Here is a 16,958-nt window from a genome sequence, read left to right on the forward strand (position 1 = left end):
TTCCCCACCCTCCCTCTCTCTCTCGTCCACATCTACCCTCTCTTTACCCACCCATCCTCCCTCTCTTTCCTCATCCTCTCCCTCTCTTTACCCACCCATCCTCCCTCTCTTTCCTCATCCTCTCCCTCTCTCTTCCCCCATCCTATCCCTCGTTCCCCATCCAACCCACTCTCTCTTTCCACCCCCCACCCACCCCACTCTCTCTTCCCACCCTCCCTCTCTTTCTCTCTATTAATGGCTCTGTCTTCCTCGTTGTCCATCTGCCTATTTATTGAGGCATCTCCTCCGTCTCTATTAGAGCATCCCTCTTTTCATTGAGGCAAGCCCACTCCCTAGTGCAAGGACCCTCTCTATTAAAGCCCCCTGTCTCAATTAATCATCTTCCTATTCCCTTTTAACACATGTCCTCCCTATCTGTTACATCATCTCTACCATCTGTATTAAACCCCTTCCTTCTCTATTAATCATCTGCTCCTTGTCTTTTAAAGGCCCTCCTTCCGTTCCATTACAGCATTCCCTAACCCTCTACTGATACCGCTCTTGCCTTTGTGTTTCAGCTCTTCTGTGTATGGTAATCCGGGTTCTCTGTGTAACTTCTCCATTCTTTCTCTCTAATAGACCCTCCCAAAGTTATTATAGCTTCTCAAAGTCTGCCTACCGCTTCTAGTTCCTCTCAATGTCTCTCTTGTTCTGCCTTTATGTACTTACGTCTTCCTTTTCTCTCTCCTTACCTCTCGTTCTCCCTCCATAGCTTTTTAACTTTAATTTATATAGCCACTTTTTTCTTTCTAGTTCTCCTTTCACCCCCATCGTCCTCCTAATGAATTGTGCTAATTCTCCTCACTTCCTTTTACTCCAGCGCAACTTTGTGTATCCTCTCCTTCTTATTTCCTACGCTATCTCATTAACCTGTATCTCCTGCCGTAGCTTCTCCTCCCACTTCCTCTAATTTTGTTCTCCCCGCTGTCTCTCTCGCTCTTTTTCTTTTGCTTCTCTCTGACCGTACGCTCTCCACCTCCCTCCCTTCACCTGATGACCCTGGTCGTTCCCTACTTTCCACGTTTTGAAACGTTCTCTGATCATTTCCTGTTTCTCTCCAGAAGACAGGAAGTTGTTTGTAGGAATGCTGGGTAAGCAGCAGACAGACGAGGATGTCCGGAAAATGTTCGAACCCTTCGGAAACATTGATGAGTGTACAGTCCTGCGAGGGCCTGATGGAACGAGCAAAGGTAACTGCCCCTTTAACTACCACTATGTACATTGACATAAGGTAACACCTGTACAACTTCATAATAACTGCATAGTAACACTCCCCAACCCACGTCTCATATACAGCTGAACATGCTAACTCCGTAACTCTCATCCCCAGTGCTTAATTTGTAAAAGAATAAGTGCTGAGCCGAAGGTTTTGCTTAGAAGCCCTATGCCAGCAATATCAGATTTCAGGGATGCCAAATACCAAGGCTGCCTAGTCTTGATTCCAACTCATTCCCATTCCATCCACCACCAGACGCGCCCTGTCCCTTTATCACATCTTTTCACTATCTTCATCCCTGCTTTCGTTTGTTGTCACTGTTTTTTCCATCTTCCTTCCCACTCTTGTGTTTTTCTCTCTCTTGCTCCGGGTCAAAGTCTAATGAGGAAAAATAAGTGCCAGTCCCCAAAAATAAGTCCCGGTGGGCCCCACCTGCTCAAATTAAGCATTGTTCATATTATGCACTGCTTGGGTTTACACCCTACCAAACCTCTCATCTCAGGGGATGGTGATGAAGCCCCACAACCCTCACCACATACACTAACGTATGTAACGTGGGTCTCCACACCTCTGATTCATACACACACAAGTGTAACCCCTCCCTCACTGCCACTCTACTCAGTCCACCCATATTTACTGCTGCTGCTAAGACTTTCCTCATACCATTCTCTTCTGTGGTAAAACATTCCCATACATGGCTTGGGGTATCATTGTTTCTGTAGCACAATACTGGCATAAACAGGTTTCTTCTGCACCCTACATTAAAAAGAAACAACTTTTGTTGCACAGTGCCCCTCACATGCACCACTTTACTTGTAGTGTGACTGCATCAACACCACTGGGTTTTTGCCTTGCCCACCTGCATCATTAAAGTAAGCGTAAACGTCCACGGTGACCCTTGCTGCCCACCTCCCACACTTGCTAGAATACATAGCACCCATGCTGTGCTGTTTGCTGTTGGCACCCCTCCACTCACCCATTATCTCACTGCTGAGCACAGCTTGGCACACTGCTCCAGCACCTCGTTAGTCTTTGTTTTTTTGGCAGGCAGATTTCTCTAGATTCATATCCAAATATACGTTCCCTGAAGGTGAACAGCTGAATGGGGAGGTGGTCACAGCTGTTAAAGCAGGTGTTCCTATCTTTTCCAACTTGGCTGATCCATGGAAGGGCACTGCACAGGCGCTGCCAGAACCCTGTCTCCACGTGTGGGGGATTTTGAGAGGATCTGTCTGAGCTTCTGTCTGAGCTTCTGTCTTTGTGTATCGGGGTGCCAAGCCACACCCCGTAGGAACTACTTTCTGTCTTGGTAGGGGCAAGGCACAGACTTGGCCGGCCTAGCCCTTGTTTCTTTTGGTATCAGGCCACGCCTTAGCTGAACTCCTAACTATGTATTTTGGGTATTTTAAGTGAGTTAACTGATTCGGGTGCTTTGCATACATGTGAGCCATTGTCTTGTCATGCTGGTTATGCTTGCACGATGAGACAAATGCGCAATCGGTGCATCTGTGTTTCAATGCTTATACGTGCATAAATTTGGGATTTGATACGTGTGTTAATCTGAGATCGGACATATGCATGAAGCTGTGGTTGATGTGTGTGACTGTGTGCCACAGTACAAGCACCTACACACACACACCACACTTTTCTAGTGGGTACAAATGAACCCTTTCTCCGTTATTTCCACACCCTCTTGACCAGTTGCACGGGCTTCTGGACTTTACACGGAGCAGGTGGTAGGCCTGTTTTCTAGTACTGCCATGCAGCACACCCAAAAAAATATTCACTGTCACCTGCACGTAGACATGCAGTAAGGGGAGTGGATGGTGCAATGCCCTTTAAGCAGTATTCAGGAGGATTTTTTTTGTGGTACCCTGTGTTTCAGCAAAACTGCACATAGCTCAGCTAGGTATCATTGAAGAGGGTGTCTGGGACATCCTGTAGATTAGGAGTCTCCTGGACAGACCAAAGTAATACAGGGGGAAAGCAATGGAAACTGGAAAATACAACATGATGACTGCTAGTAGAAACAGCTGTGGCATGTCATGCATAGAGCTACGAACCAACTGTTGCAAAGAGGTATTTTGTCCAAGGACTTGTGATCCTTTCAGCATGCCTTGCAGTGCTGGAAAGTGTGAAATGTCTTTCCCAGATCAGGAGACCCTGGTTTCTAGATGCTCCTTTATTGCTTCAAAAGATTTTTCAAGACTTGGGATTTTTTCCCTGCTTCCAACCAAACCAGCCTTCTTTCAGAGGTCGCCTTCATCTGACAGTGGTTTCCTACCAAGGGCTGCCCAAAGTGCCATTCAGGTTGCTTGAAACTTAACGCCGCATTGGTGTTTATGTGCCCTTCTGAATTATGAAGTGCACGGCAACATTGCTTTGTCCTCCAAAAAGAACAATTTGCCTGCTTATACTCTATACACCCAAAAGTTAAATTAGTGCTGGGTCCTCGCGTCCCGGGGTTGGCTACATCAGGTTTCAGCTTTCAAATTAATATATGAAGAATACCTGATCAAGTTCTGAGTTTACCAGTGGTCCAGCCATACCTGGAATCCAAACTTAAGCGTGGAGGATATGTTTGCACTAATCATGCCTGCCTGTGGACTGTCCCATCAGGAGCCAAAAAATGAAAAAGATGTGTATGTATGTGGCCGTTCAGAGGGAGCTGTGTCTCTGATAGTGTGTGCACATCTGTGGTCAGACATTTGTATGCATGCACCTGAGTTAAGATATATTTGTAGTCATTAATCCGTAGTTAGATATGTGTGTGTGTGTGTGTGTGTGTGTATCTAATACGTGCACAGTAAGGCATGGATCTGTACTGGCCTGCGCTTGTTTGTACAAATATCTAGTAAGCTGTGTGCCTGTGCATTTGCACCTTTACAACTAACGCTCATTTTTTACCAACATAGCTCCCAATCCCGTCAGACTACCAAGTGCTTTACAGACAGTCGGTCACAGCACTGCGAGCACAGGTTTGTGTGTTGGTGTGAGTGTCTGTGCTGTGGCTCTGTGTGCCTGGGTGTCTGTGTTTGTAGGTTTATTATTGTTTTTATTGTTGTGTGCTAATAGAAGTCTTCTTCTGCCTGCAAGAAGTAATCGTTAAACTATGTCTTCTTGTTATTCCACAGGTTGTGCCTTTGTGAAGTTCCAGTCACACGCAGAGGCCCAGGCAGCAATCAGCACACTACATGGGAGTAGGACCTTACCGGTAAGGACATGCCTTTATTTAAGAGGGGTTTGTGACAGCAGGGTGACATGGAGGAGATGGGGTGGACATGTTAGGAGCAGTAGTTCAAGTGTGTATAAAACAAAAAAAGGAATGGGAACTGTGATCCTGAGTGCAATGGTGGTGTGTTCAGTGAGGGTGAGGTCAGAGGTTGCTAAAAAGGACAAACCACTATTTTGTTGGTCTTTCACCTTAAGATAATAGCAGATAAAATAATTTGCACAACTTAAATGAACAATACCTGCAAGTTAAACTAATTGGTGGGGAACACTTTTCTACATTATGAAGCCTCAATTAGTTAATTTGATCATTGCAGATGTCTGTTTGTGTAACCAGAGAATCACAGAATTGAATCAGGATTGGTTCAGTGTGGTATAGTGACTTGTATATTTATAGTGCTACAAGGTCTTAGCCTGTGACAGAAAGCGTTGTGAATATAAAAGTAATTATTCTCTAACTCACTGTGTAAGATAGGCTACCACAAAATGTGCAAAAATATTTTGTATTTACGATAAAATAGTTTTTTTTCCAAATATATAGTTTGGTAATAAGCAATCAGACTATACTTAGTGCAAATATTTCTTATAAATGCCCATTAAAAGGACGCACTGCAGAACGTAGCTAGTAACACCCTTACTTGGCCTCTCAAAAAGAATAAATCTTTGTCACCATGAAGCTTCAAGTGACTCCATTAATTACAGCAAATCTTAGCTTCCAACCAGCCTTTGTTTGCATTTGCTGATTAACCAATTGTGCTCAGTTACATTTTTTTCTGGTATCAGACATCCCAAAAAGAATGAGTTTTCTTTCTTCTTTAGCTGGTTTCTCCCTTGGCTTTAGCACAAGATCTCCATTCAGACCCCTCCAGTTGCTTGCAGCCCGAGGCACCTCAATGTCCCCAATAACTGCTCAGGGACAGCTGATTCTTAACAAAACGTATTGAAACTGTTTTTTGTAAAATTAAAAACTATGGGCATTTCTTTCCCCTTTGATCCCACCCACTTCAACCATGGATATCAAAAAAGTTGTATAGCCTGAGAAGGCACAATCGTCTAGGGCTGACGTCACTGCCCTGCACTCATCTTCTATCGCTAAGCACAGGTTCCCTTCTAGGCCCAGTCTTTCTCTTGAACCAGATGTAGACTGGGGCAGTCGAAAGGAGGGTCAGTTTCCAGTGGACTCCCGCCGCGTGTGATGGTTGTGTTGCTGTCTTCTTGCTCAAGCCTACATAAAGTAAAATAAAGCCTTTGGACCTATTTATTTGAAAATCTGCTTATTTATTATGAAACTCCTCAGCATTCACCCAAACGCCCCTGCACAGAGCCAGGTTTGCTTGCTGTACTTGTTTGATGCAATATTGGTCTGGTATTGAAATTTGTCAATGGTTCTTTTGATTCCCTACCCATCATTCCATTAATTAAGGCATTACTTTTATATAATATCTTTGTAATAATAAGTTTTACAAAATATCTACCACAATACTGCTCACTCTCTTTATCTGTGCAAATACAGTTGAAACATTCTGGCAAAGAAGTACTTGACATGGGATCTATCCTGGTCCAGCCCAAGCTGCCATACACTGTCAGTGGCCCCCTACAAAATATTTTGATTTTTCTATATTCAAGTTGACGTGTGTATATGTGTGTGTGTAGCAGCAGAGATGGGAGGAGGGCAGTCATTAAACTACATTAATTTTTAGATCTGGCTTGTCATTGCAATTGTTGCCCGACCTTTTAACCTAAACCAAAATATTAGTCTGCAGTTTGTTGCTTCCACTGTAAATACATATCCATTCCCATGCTATTTACTCGTAATGCTTCACATTACCATACAACATTCTTTTAAAGCCAGACCTATTGGCAGTTTGAATACTAGTTTTATTTTGACTTGATAACTAACCTGTCTTTAGTGTACTGCAGTGTTCCCAACCTGAGGCCCGGGGAGCCCTGTAGGTCTGCAAAACCACCTCACGGGGCCTGTGACTGCTTAGAAAATTAACTTAGATTAACAGATTAATATATTGTATACAATTAAAGTGGCTAAACGTACAATTGAAAATTTAAAAACGCACTGTAAATGGCAAGGAGTTTGAAAATGGAGGGTAATATTAAATTAGTATCCTCCCATTGATTAGTGGGAGCAGTGCAGGTGAATCAAACTTCAATGGAATTTAGAAATTATATTTGTTTGCAAATTAAGTAAAATGTGTTATTATTTTGGTATGTGTTTGATGGAATGCTTGTTTCTGTATTTTTTGTGTAATGTTTTGCTGTTCAAATGGACAATGTTTAGGCCTAGGACCCGGCTTCCGTTAATGACTCAGTGGGGGGTACCCAGGTTGCAATAATGATTCAGTGGGGGTCCCCAGGTTCCAGTAATGATAAAGTGGGGGTCCCCCGGAAGTCAAAAGGTTGGGAACCACTGGTCTACTGCAAAGGCATGACCGACAAGGAGTAAAATTGTCTCCTCAGTGTGAATGAAGCCGGCGTGCCTAGAATTTTCTGAAGAAATGCAATTAAGTTGCACTCAAAGAATGTAATCCTAGAGATGCCCCCCCCCCCCCCCCCCATGCAGATCATCCCGCACAAAACGCGTCACCCGCGAGCGGTTACGTCAGGCAGGCAGCAATGCTGACGTGAGCGAATCAGCTGACGTCGTCCCTCGCGAGGTTACGTTCGTTAACCGCACTGACGTCGGATTGGTGGAAGCCGTTGGTCCGGTAGGCCGCCTGTCCTGCCCGGCTGCCGGGGCTGCTGCTGCCGGGGCTGCTCCCGCCGTATCCCCGAGCTCTGCCACGCGTGTGCCTTTCTATCGTTCCCCTCGTTTCCACCTCACCCCTCCCGACCCTCTCGCCGAAGTGTTGACGTGTGAGCAGCGGTGCCAGTGGACCCGGCAGTCGGCAGACACACACAGGCCCATGAACCGGAGACATTTCAGTAGATCAATGGGCGAATAAAAAGGCAAACGATCCGATGTATGAATAGAGTCGGTCAACCAGCTCCAGCGAGACGTACATTTAGCCAGATTTAGGCGCCGATAAACATGAATTAATGTGTTGCCCGTGATCGACTGCTTCAGCTAGACATATAATATAACTAAACATGGAACAATAGACAAGCAAGTGGGTCGATCGACGGAAGACGGATCTATACATAAAACCGGTTAATGTTATTGTTATTGTTATCATCATCATAATCGTTATGTACAGTTATAAGGAAGACTGATAAGCCTTCGAAGCAGATTTCTGTTTCTGTGGCTTGTGCGTCATGGGTTTCATGGGATATTGCTGCCCTCAAGTGGACAAAGCTCATACCTGCACAGCTGTTTCTCATGGCCTGTACATTATTTATTTTCTAGTTGTGATGACAGCTTCCCGATAGTTTGTTTACCCATCGTTTCTCCACTTTAATCTTAGTATGGTTTCTTAACTAGTAAAATTGAGTATTGTGAATGGTGGTTTTTCATGCCATCGGTTTCCTTAAAAATAGTAAATGCAAAAATATAAATTCAAAACTCTAGGAGGTGCCGTATCTACGACAGATTCAAGTCAAATGTGCAATGGACATTATCTTGCCTCTTGGCAATCCCAATCAATATGCCAGTAAATCGAAGGCCTGGGAGAATAACGAAAGTCTGCTAACCAAAACACTCAGTGACATAGCTAAGTGGGATCAGACAATTCTCATCACTTCAAAGTTAAAACATTTTTCTTAAAAAATTCTGATTTCACGGAGGAGTGGAAGATTCAAGTGAAGTTCAGTAGCTCTGTTAGAATTAGGAAAACAAACCTCATTTTTACAAAAGGGAAATAGGGCAGGTAGAGGAGGCTGTTTGATGCAACTCGAAAAGTAATATAATTAGAAGTCTGCGCTCTGGATGATGTGCAGAATTCGAAGAGTGTCTCCTGCTGCGATTCCTGCTCTTAACAAAAAATCTAGTTGTATTTAAACTTTACTCAAGGCAGTCATTAAGAGCAAGGTGACGGGCATTGAGGAGGGTGGGGGGATTGCTGGTTAATTACAAGTTCGGATCTTCATTGTTTCTCTTCTGACTCTTGAAATACTTTTCTTTTTCTTGCCTCAGGGAGCCTCATCCAGCCTCGTTGTGAAGTTTGCAGACACTGAGAAGGAACGTGGGCTACGCCGGATGCAGCAAGTAGCCAACCAACTGGGGATGTTCAGTCCAATTGCGCTTCAGTTTGGAGCCTACAGCGCCTACACACAAGCGGTAAGATGCCTTTTTTTTATGTCACTAGCAGTCTTTTCACCCCTGTCTGTTCCAACACCGGGGCTGGATAATAACCCTTCTGCTTTGGGCTTGCAAGAAATCTTCAGTTCAGAAATTCCAGGGAAGGTGGTGTAAGACAGGTTAATATGGCGCATGGGCGCTGCATCCCCAAGCTGTCATCCTACTCGTTTTGGGTGTATCCATGGCATCTACAAGTCCTACTTTTGTGAGACTGAGCACCCTTTGGAGCATGACACTCCTTACGCAGTCTATTCCTGCAGGGTTTTTAAATGCACTTCTCATCCAGTTGTCATCTGTTCCAAACTTTGCTCGCTGTCAGGTAAAATGCGTGCCTTTTTCAGGCCTTACCCCACTGCCCATGAAAATTGATGACTGGTCTATTACTTTCCTGCTGCTCTCTCAAATACATCTTATTTCCTATCCTTATATGTGGACCATTTAAATCCATATAATGCCCAATCCCCACATGCTGCACATCTTGCCCAGCTTGTGCTCACTGCCCAACAAATCGCATGTTTTGCCTGATCTTTGACCATGGCGCAGCCCCTCAAATGAGCACACGGACCCAGTCAATGTCTGCTTGCTCTAAGAATGTACATCTTTTCCATTCTGAGCTGATTTCGCTAACAAATACTGTATTCACTCCATGTCCAAGGGAATGCACCACCTTCCCACACATTGCACAATGCACCTATTTTGCCATCTCTAGCCCTGCCCAGCACAATGTTTCACTTTCCCACTCCCTTCAACTGGCCAGAAGAATTTACCTGTTCAATAATTTCTTTCCTCAGCAGAATGCACCTCTTTTTCCAATCTCTGCCCTTCCCGGTGGAACGTACCTCCATTCCAATCCCTAACCTTTCCCAGTAGAATGTAGATTTTTCCTAGTCTCTATACCCGCCCAGCGGAATGTACCTCATTTCTCGTCTCTACCCTTGTCCAGCCAAACTCTACTCCTGCTCAGCGGAATGTAGCTCATTTCCAGTCTCTGCTACTGCCCAGCGGAATGTAGCTCTTTTCAAGTGTTTACCCTTATCCAGTGGAATGTAGCCCATTCCTGTCTCAACCCTGTCCAGTGTTATATAGCCCATTCTAGTCTAACCCCCCACCCCCGAAAAATGTGCCTCTTTTCCATTCCCTACCCCTGCCAAGTAGAATGCACGTCTTCCCTATTCCTTGCCTGCTTTTAATTGTCTTGTCCAATTCATAACTTCTGCTGCCCCAGCACAATGAACATCTTGAATCCTTTCCAGTTGCTAACCGAAACCCAGCTACTGTCTAGACTTTACCAGCTGCCCACCTGCCTACTGATTGGATACCACTCGCTGTTTCAATTCATGTTTTACTTTAGTTCATGCTAAGAACATGCCAAGAGATGCTACCCGTGTATGGTTGAGGTAGGGGTGGTGGGAGCTGAATACAATGCAACCCAAAATCACTTTCAAGTCAGATATATCTAAATAGTGGCCCATTACGTAGACCACCAGCCTTTCTTAGTCCTGGTTGGTTCCCTCCATGACGTTTCCACTGTTTCTTGTTTGTGTGCTTCATGAAATAAGTGTCTTTCTTCTTATCTCCAACAGCTCATGCAACAGCAGGCAGCACTAGTTGCAGCTCACAATGCCTACCTCAGCCCAATGGCCACCATGGCTTCCATTCAGATGCAGCAGATGGCAACTATCAACCCCAACGGCCTCATCGCTACACCAATAACCTCCTCATCAGGTAAGCCATGGTCTCCAGGACTGGTCGACTAAGTAAGGACAGCTTGAGAGCATTCAAAGGTGAGAAGACCTCCACAAGAACCACCAAATACACTATGTAAAACCTTGAGCAGGATCCTAATAGACAAAAAAACGAGTAAAGCTGAAAGATAACATCCTCATTGGATGAGGGTCCGATTCATTGCAGAGCAATATAAATGTAATAATGAATTCCTCAGTGGAGAAGCTTAGGAGCTCATTTAAAGGAGGGTGGTAATTGGTCATTAACGAAGATTGGCAGCTGTCCTGTCCACTCACCTCCTGCATCCATTTCCTCATTTAGATTTTAGGGCTACTAGTTTTCTAACAGTGGAGCACTAAGAACACCCTTTCGGCCGGGCAACCACTGGCAAACATGGTGCTGGAAGCCCTCCAATATTTGGAACGGGACTTCTAACACTATGGCCTCTGGCTTTTTTGTCCCCTAGACCATGTGGTTCCCAGACAAGAACATCAGAAATATGTCCCACACATGGAGAAAACCCCAGCACATCGTGGACATTACTTTGGGGGCCTTTCTTCGGATAGTTAAAAATCTGGGGACCTGGTGGTATGGTGGGTTTGAAAGGCACCTTTTTTTTTTTTTTTTTTTTTTTTTTAACTAGCTCTCACTATGGAGGCTGAGCCACGGCAGTGATAAAAAAGGTCTCCACCCAAGAGTCAACTGGAGCTCTGGGAGACAGTTATAGCTGGGCTTATTGTGGCACTGTCTCCACAACCTTTGACATTTGACGGACTGAGAAAGATATGAATGCTGGGCTCTTCTATTCTTTCAAAGGACCATATGATGAACTAGCTTTGAGCCCCTAGACAGGATAGAAACATCAATTACCTGAGAAGATTGGAGAGTGAGCCAAAACATCTTGATGGATGAGGCAAAGAATCTTGCCCAGAGAGACTGACGTAAAGATGGACCGTCAGCTCAAACTAGAATGACAGATCCGCCATCATTTTTTGCAGAGTAAGCCTTCTGAAATAGTGTTAAGTTGGCAGGAAACTTTCAATAGAATGAAAGTGTGGGGTTCCTAACATGCTGCAAAGCCAGTTTCCTGAGAATCTTAGGCAGGCATGTGACCACAGACAACATAACCATGCTTCAGATACATTTTCGGCTCGCATATTTGGTGGCAAAATCCCACAGTGATGTACACTAGTGTATTTTTGCCACACGGGTCTCTCCAGAGTGGTTTCTTCTATGACTGATGCAACCATTTAATCAATAACTCTTCAACATTTTGTTTGAATACTCTAAATGTGTGAGCTTTGTTAACGTCGCCGTGGTGGGCTAAGAAAATGTATCTACATTGGTGGATGGAAAGTCCCCTAGCAAAACTCTAAATCATCCTTTCCAAACTTTGAAACCTTCAAATGACATCAAGTAACCCCCCTAAGAGACTTTAGAAAGACTTAATGGAGTGCCGTTGGTGCATTGAAACTGGAGAAGGAGTTTAAGAAGCGTTTAACTGCCCTGCAAATGGAGAACCCTTCAAATACATTCTTAGACCCTTTAGTAAAGGCAGTCCTCAAAAATTACTGTTTACTGATGCATTGTCTCTTTCTCTGCCTTTGTCCAACCCTCAGTCTCTCTCACTGTCTCCTTAACTCCTAGTCCATGTACCTTGAAGTTATGTACACTTTCATAGTATTTAGACCCGGAGGTAAGCTTACTGAATTAACACTTCATTATATAATAGTAGTCAGTACATTCCACTCAATATTGCTGAAAGACAATATTTTGTCACTCAGTTTTGTGACATATATCCTACAGAGCAAAGACAGAAACAGGTCAATAAAGGGAGAAACAAGGCCAGCTGAGGGAGGACAAGGCGTTAAGTGGCACTCAATGAAGAGAGAGAAACCAAGTCATTAAGCAATACTCAATAACAAGAGAACAGTAATACATCAGCCACCTTTAAAAGGGGAAGATCTGCAAGGCATCAAACATCATTCTGCTGAGGGACAGAAACCAAAATAAAAGGCTCTATTCAGCCGAAGGTGAGATGCAATGAATCGGGTGTTCAAGAGAGAAAATGCAATGAGGCATTATTCAACAAAGATAGCAGAACAATGTCAGTCAGCAGTCATCAGAATATGAGAGCAGCCTGGCAGCACGTATCGTTCAACATGGAGATAGAAGCAGGGCATTTAGGTGGAGTGTGGGCTGCCAGGCCTCAGATTCCACAATATTTTTTTAAAAAAATACTTTGAGACGTGATGCTACCATTCCTGTCCTTATCTTTACCAACAAAAACACTGATCAGTTTCTCAACAATAAGTGTAAAAGCTCATAAGGTAATACATGACAGCGATGCAGTTCCCTCCATCATCCTGCATTTCCTAAGAATGTTTGCTTTTTCCAAATGTTGTTTCTGTTGTTTTTTTGGTGCAACGTATGACTTACACAGCGCATTGTGTGAACTGAGTCACCTCTAGGGTATGTCTAGGTATGTTAAGGGTGTGGATTGGTGTTCATTATATGTCACGATTCAAAGCTCTGGGGTTGAGGCTGAAGATTGTGCATGTTTCTTACAGTGCCTGTCAGTGAGTCCTTAAAGTGTTCAAACTACATGCTCAGCCAGGCCTTTGCCTCTCCGCAGAGCACACAGAGCCAGTTGTAATTACAATTCTGTGTAAAAGCTTATGAAGGAGATGTACAAAGTAGCTGAAAAACTGACAGCACCAAAGAAAGAGAAAGTTCTGTACTTAAAAGTCAGAAGAGAGAGACGGAGAGAAGGATGTGTGTGTGGGGGTAGAATCATTACGAAGAGAACCGAAAGTGCAGGCAAAAGGACATGGTTAAAGTACATTGCTGAAAAGGAAATCGATGATATGTGAGATATAAATATGGGGCATTTCAGAAAGGTGTAGAGAAAAAGTGTAAGTAGCTAACAGAGAACTAGAGAGCGAAGTGGTGTGGCTGGGAGAACAGGAGTGAATAAAACATTCAGAAGAGCACTACCAGTTCAACAGACCTTGGTAATGTTAAACTCAGTCTCTTATTTTAAGAATTAAAACGTTTTCAATTCTACTTATTCACAAGAAAATCATTGTTGTTGCTGTTATTCATTCATGTATTCAATACGGATAACATACACTGGCAAAGCCAATATGTCTTGTTTATTTTGCGATATGCTTGTTGTTGTGTGATATATCTGGATGCAATAACAGGAAATTCATAGAAGCACCCAAATACAGGTCAATAACACGCTGCATGAAGCACAGGATTTTAGTTAACCTGTATAAAGACATGCCCTTAATTACATTGCATGTGCCCCACCTCCAGGATAGAAATCTTATTTATGCTTCTTTGAACACACCCCTTTTAGACACCAGAGCCACAATTTCTATCCTACTTTCAAACACTACAACTCATCAGGCATCGTTGTACTTATAAAAAAAACAAGGCTTCAGGAAACACAGGATAGTGTGAGGCTTTGTGCATATATCATTCATCAGTGCTAGAAGGCAGTAGTAAAAATCTACTGGTATATACTTTCATTGATAATATAATGGAAGTCAATATCCTTCACTGAGTAGTGTTGAAGAGCGATATTAAAGACGCATTATTGTGGTAGAACACTAGCTCATAGAACCATCATGTTTTCAAGGCAACTTTCTTTGTTATGGTGATTTAGGGACCAGCACTCCTCCCTCCTTATCTGCCACTCCGGTATCAGCGATTCCTGGTGCACTGGGAGTAAACGGGTACAGCGCCGTGCCAACGCAAACTGGTGGACAGCCAGCCTCAGAAGCCATCTACACCAATGGAGTTCATCCCTACCCAGGTACCAGAACATCCATCATCTTCTCTTGCTCCTTGAGGGTCATAGTGGATTTGTTTACTGCATGTGTATAGTTATTGATATTTACATAGCACAAATCTAGCTGTGAAGCAACAAAGCATTGTACATTATGTGAGGGTCTGAAGATGACCTGCAAGATCATGTACATCAAGCGGAGGTTACAGGAGTACATTTTATGCACAGTTAGGCAAAGGAAGATTATGTGATTAGTCCAGAAAGCACACCTTGTTTATCCCAGTGCTGTGGCTGGGATGCAAACCAGGGTCTCCAGGTTCCAGTGGCAGCATCTTGAGCTGCTATGCCACATCTCGTCCCGTACTTTAATTCATGGTTACAAGTTTGTGCAACTCCTGGTCACTGGCTCATTTTTGAGCATGTACATTAGGGTTGGAAAGTCATCTCCGTGTGGTTGGTGTTGATTTGTTCTGACTATACAATTCCCAAATAATCAGGAAACCACTCGATTGACTTTTGCTGTCACAGCTGTTTCTTGGTTAGACACTTTATGATGAGTCTAACAAAGATGGTATGCTTTGTGCAGGTCTGGCACCAATGCAGCCTCATAAACTTCTCTCTGGGGTATCATGTTAAGGTGGCGCTTCCTCTTGAGCCAAAACCTATCTAGTGCCAAGGCTGGAGGGCCGACTGTTTCATTGTCTCAGAGATAAAAGGCGTGGAACAAAATAATGGAGAAAATAAGTGAGGTACAGATGAAAATTATGAATGTTAGAGAAGGGGAGCAGGAAAATGGGAAATTCTAGGAAAACTTGACACCGGAATGTGGAGCGCAAATCAGGCATTCAGCTTTTACAGGTGATGTGGGGGCCTGGAATCTTTGACTTCATAGGCAGAGCTGTAAACTGGTAGAAGTGGCAGGGCTTGAAAGTGAGTGGTACGAGCAAGGTGTGTCTTCATATCATGGTATGCAGTAGAGACAGGACAATAAATAGTAGATGAGAGGTTTTAAAGACAAAGCATTGGTAGACTTGAAAGTAGGTTGAGAGAGGAGGAGCAACAAATGTGGGACACAGTGTGGGTGAGAATAGAAATTTGAAGAAGCGATGACATCAGTACCAGAATCCAGAGGCTACTTGCCTTTTTTATGGATGGGATGAGGTATGCAGGAATGAACGTTTGGGGGATTCGGTGGAAAATGAACTGGAAATCCAACCAAGTGGTTATGGCAAGACCAGATATTAGGGGAAGAAGTACTGTTAATTTTAGTATGTGGTGGATGCCAGACCGGAAAGTAACAGATTGATTATTTCACGATATAGTAGGCAGGACTGTAGGAAGATGAAAAAGATGAGCTTGAAATGGGAGGGCAATGGGCTGAGGTAGACAGGAAAGTAATAGAAGTACATATAATATCCTAAAAACCAAATCAGGAGATGAGAATTAAGGAGGAAAGAACATTTTGAAATGTGAATGGATGGTGAGAGAAATAGAAGGAGGTAGAACTGGAAAATGGAACTATGACATAGGGAGGTGAGACATTGTGAGATGTGTGCAAGGGTGGGGTTGGAAATCAAGAGACGAGAGATAGGGAGAAGTGGAAATTGTGAGCTGCACGGAACGTTCTATTCTAATGCACCTGTAATAAGGCCGACGGGATAGCAGTCACTTTTGTGATGAAGTACCCATCCGCCAAACTCTAAATCAGGCCTTAAGACATTTGTCAGCATTTGGATAATGAAGATGATTACAATTAAGCTCTTTGGTTCAAGGGATGTATGTATCACAACTAAATCTCTAAGAAATGTGTTCATGTCTTAAAAACGTATAAAAGTATAAACAATATTCTTTTGTATTTTGAGTGAGATATCTAAAGTCCTATGTCAACTGTGGTTCCCGTTGTATACCCCCCACCCCCATACTGCCCCAAAGATAGGGGCTCTTTTATGCTCAGTCAAACAAAATCACCAGAAGCAGCTATTCCTTTATCACCAGTAGGCCGCTAGTACCCACTCCCAGAGATTTCACATGTGCCATTTGTTTTCCCATTGTTGTGTTTTTAGCTCAGAGTCCCGCCGCCCAATTGGACCCACTCCAGCAGGCATACGCCGGCATGCAGCATTACACAGGTACGGTATGATGTCAGATGAGCCATGTGGTAGAGGCATGCAATACCAACACCATGGGAACCACAGTCATTATGGTGACATCATGTAGGGAACTACCCTTACAACTCTGACTTCATACTTGGAGCAGTGCATACTCCTGAAGCATCACACCGGGATTTTCACTTACTACAGTGACACCACAATTTAAGTTTTCCTTACTGAGGTGACTTCACAATAGTAAATGTAAATACTGCAGTAACATCACACTAGATTTTACCACAGACATTACAATGGGAACAACCCTTTAACAGTGCTGTTGCCTTGGACATTGTTGTTAAAGTTCTGGCGTGTCACTGAATGACACATTCACTTGGACGCCATCTTTTGTCTGTGTGCAAAGGAGCAATCGAGGGATATATCCATGTGGCTCACCAGTGGTAGACAAGACAGAGGCTTTCACATCCTCATAAAACCACCATCCAACAAAAGCCACAAAGCTGGCAACACCATACCTTGCTGTGTAGGAAACCAAATTGTAAAATCCAACAACTCACCAGCAGAAAACACTAAGAAGAATATCCCATGCAAACAACA

The 16,958-nt window shown here is 43.6% G+C and overlaps 1 protein-coding gene across 9 annotated transcripts in view; it reads left to right on the forward strand.

Moving 5' to 3' along the window:
* CELF3 (CUGBP Elav-like family member 3) overlaps positions 1–16,958 on the forward strand; it is a 282,700-nt gene that overhangs the window by 232,985 nt on the left and 32,757 nt on the right. For 3 of the 9 annotated variants that reach the window (XM_069218316.1, XM_069218311.1, XM_069218312.1), the window contains 6 exons: positions 1,101–1,229; positions 4,390–4,469; positions 8,571–8,714; positions 10,319–10,460; positions 14,134–14,283; positions 16,320–16,385. In XM_069218316.1, coding sequence (XP_069074417.1) covers positions 1,101–1,229; positions 4,390–4,469; positions 8,571–8,714; positions 10,319–10,460; positions 14,134–14,283; positions 16,320–16,385 — 711 coding nt within the window. Of the gene's footprint in view, positions 1–1,100; positions 1,230–4,389; positions 4,470–8,570; positions 8,715–10,318; positions 10,461–14,133; positions 14,284–16,309; positions 16,386–16,958 lie in introns of all 9 variants that reach the window. The other 6 variants (XM_069218315.1, XM_069218308.1, XM_069218309.1 and 3 more) reach the window with 3 other exon arrangements.

The sequence above is a fragment of the Pleurodeles waltl genome, chromosome 12 (assembly GCF_031143425.1).
Source record: "Pleurodeles waltl isolate 20211129_DDA chromosome 12, aPleWal1.hap1.20221129, whole genome shotgun sequence".
NCBI classification, from domain to species: domain Eukaryota; kingdom Metazoa; phylum Chordata; class Amphibia; order Caudata; family Salamandridae; genus Pleurodeles; species Pleurodeles waltl.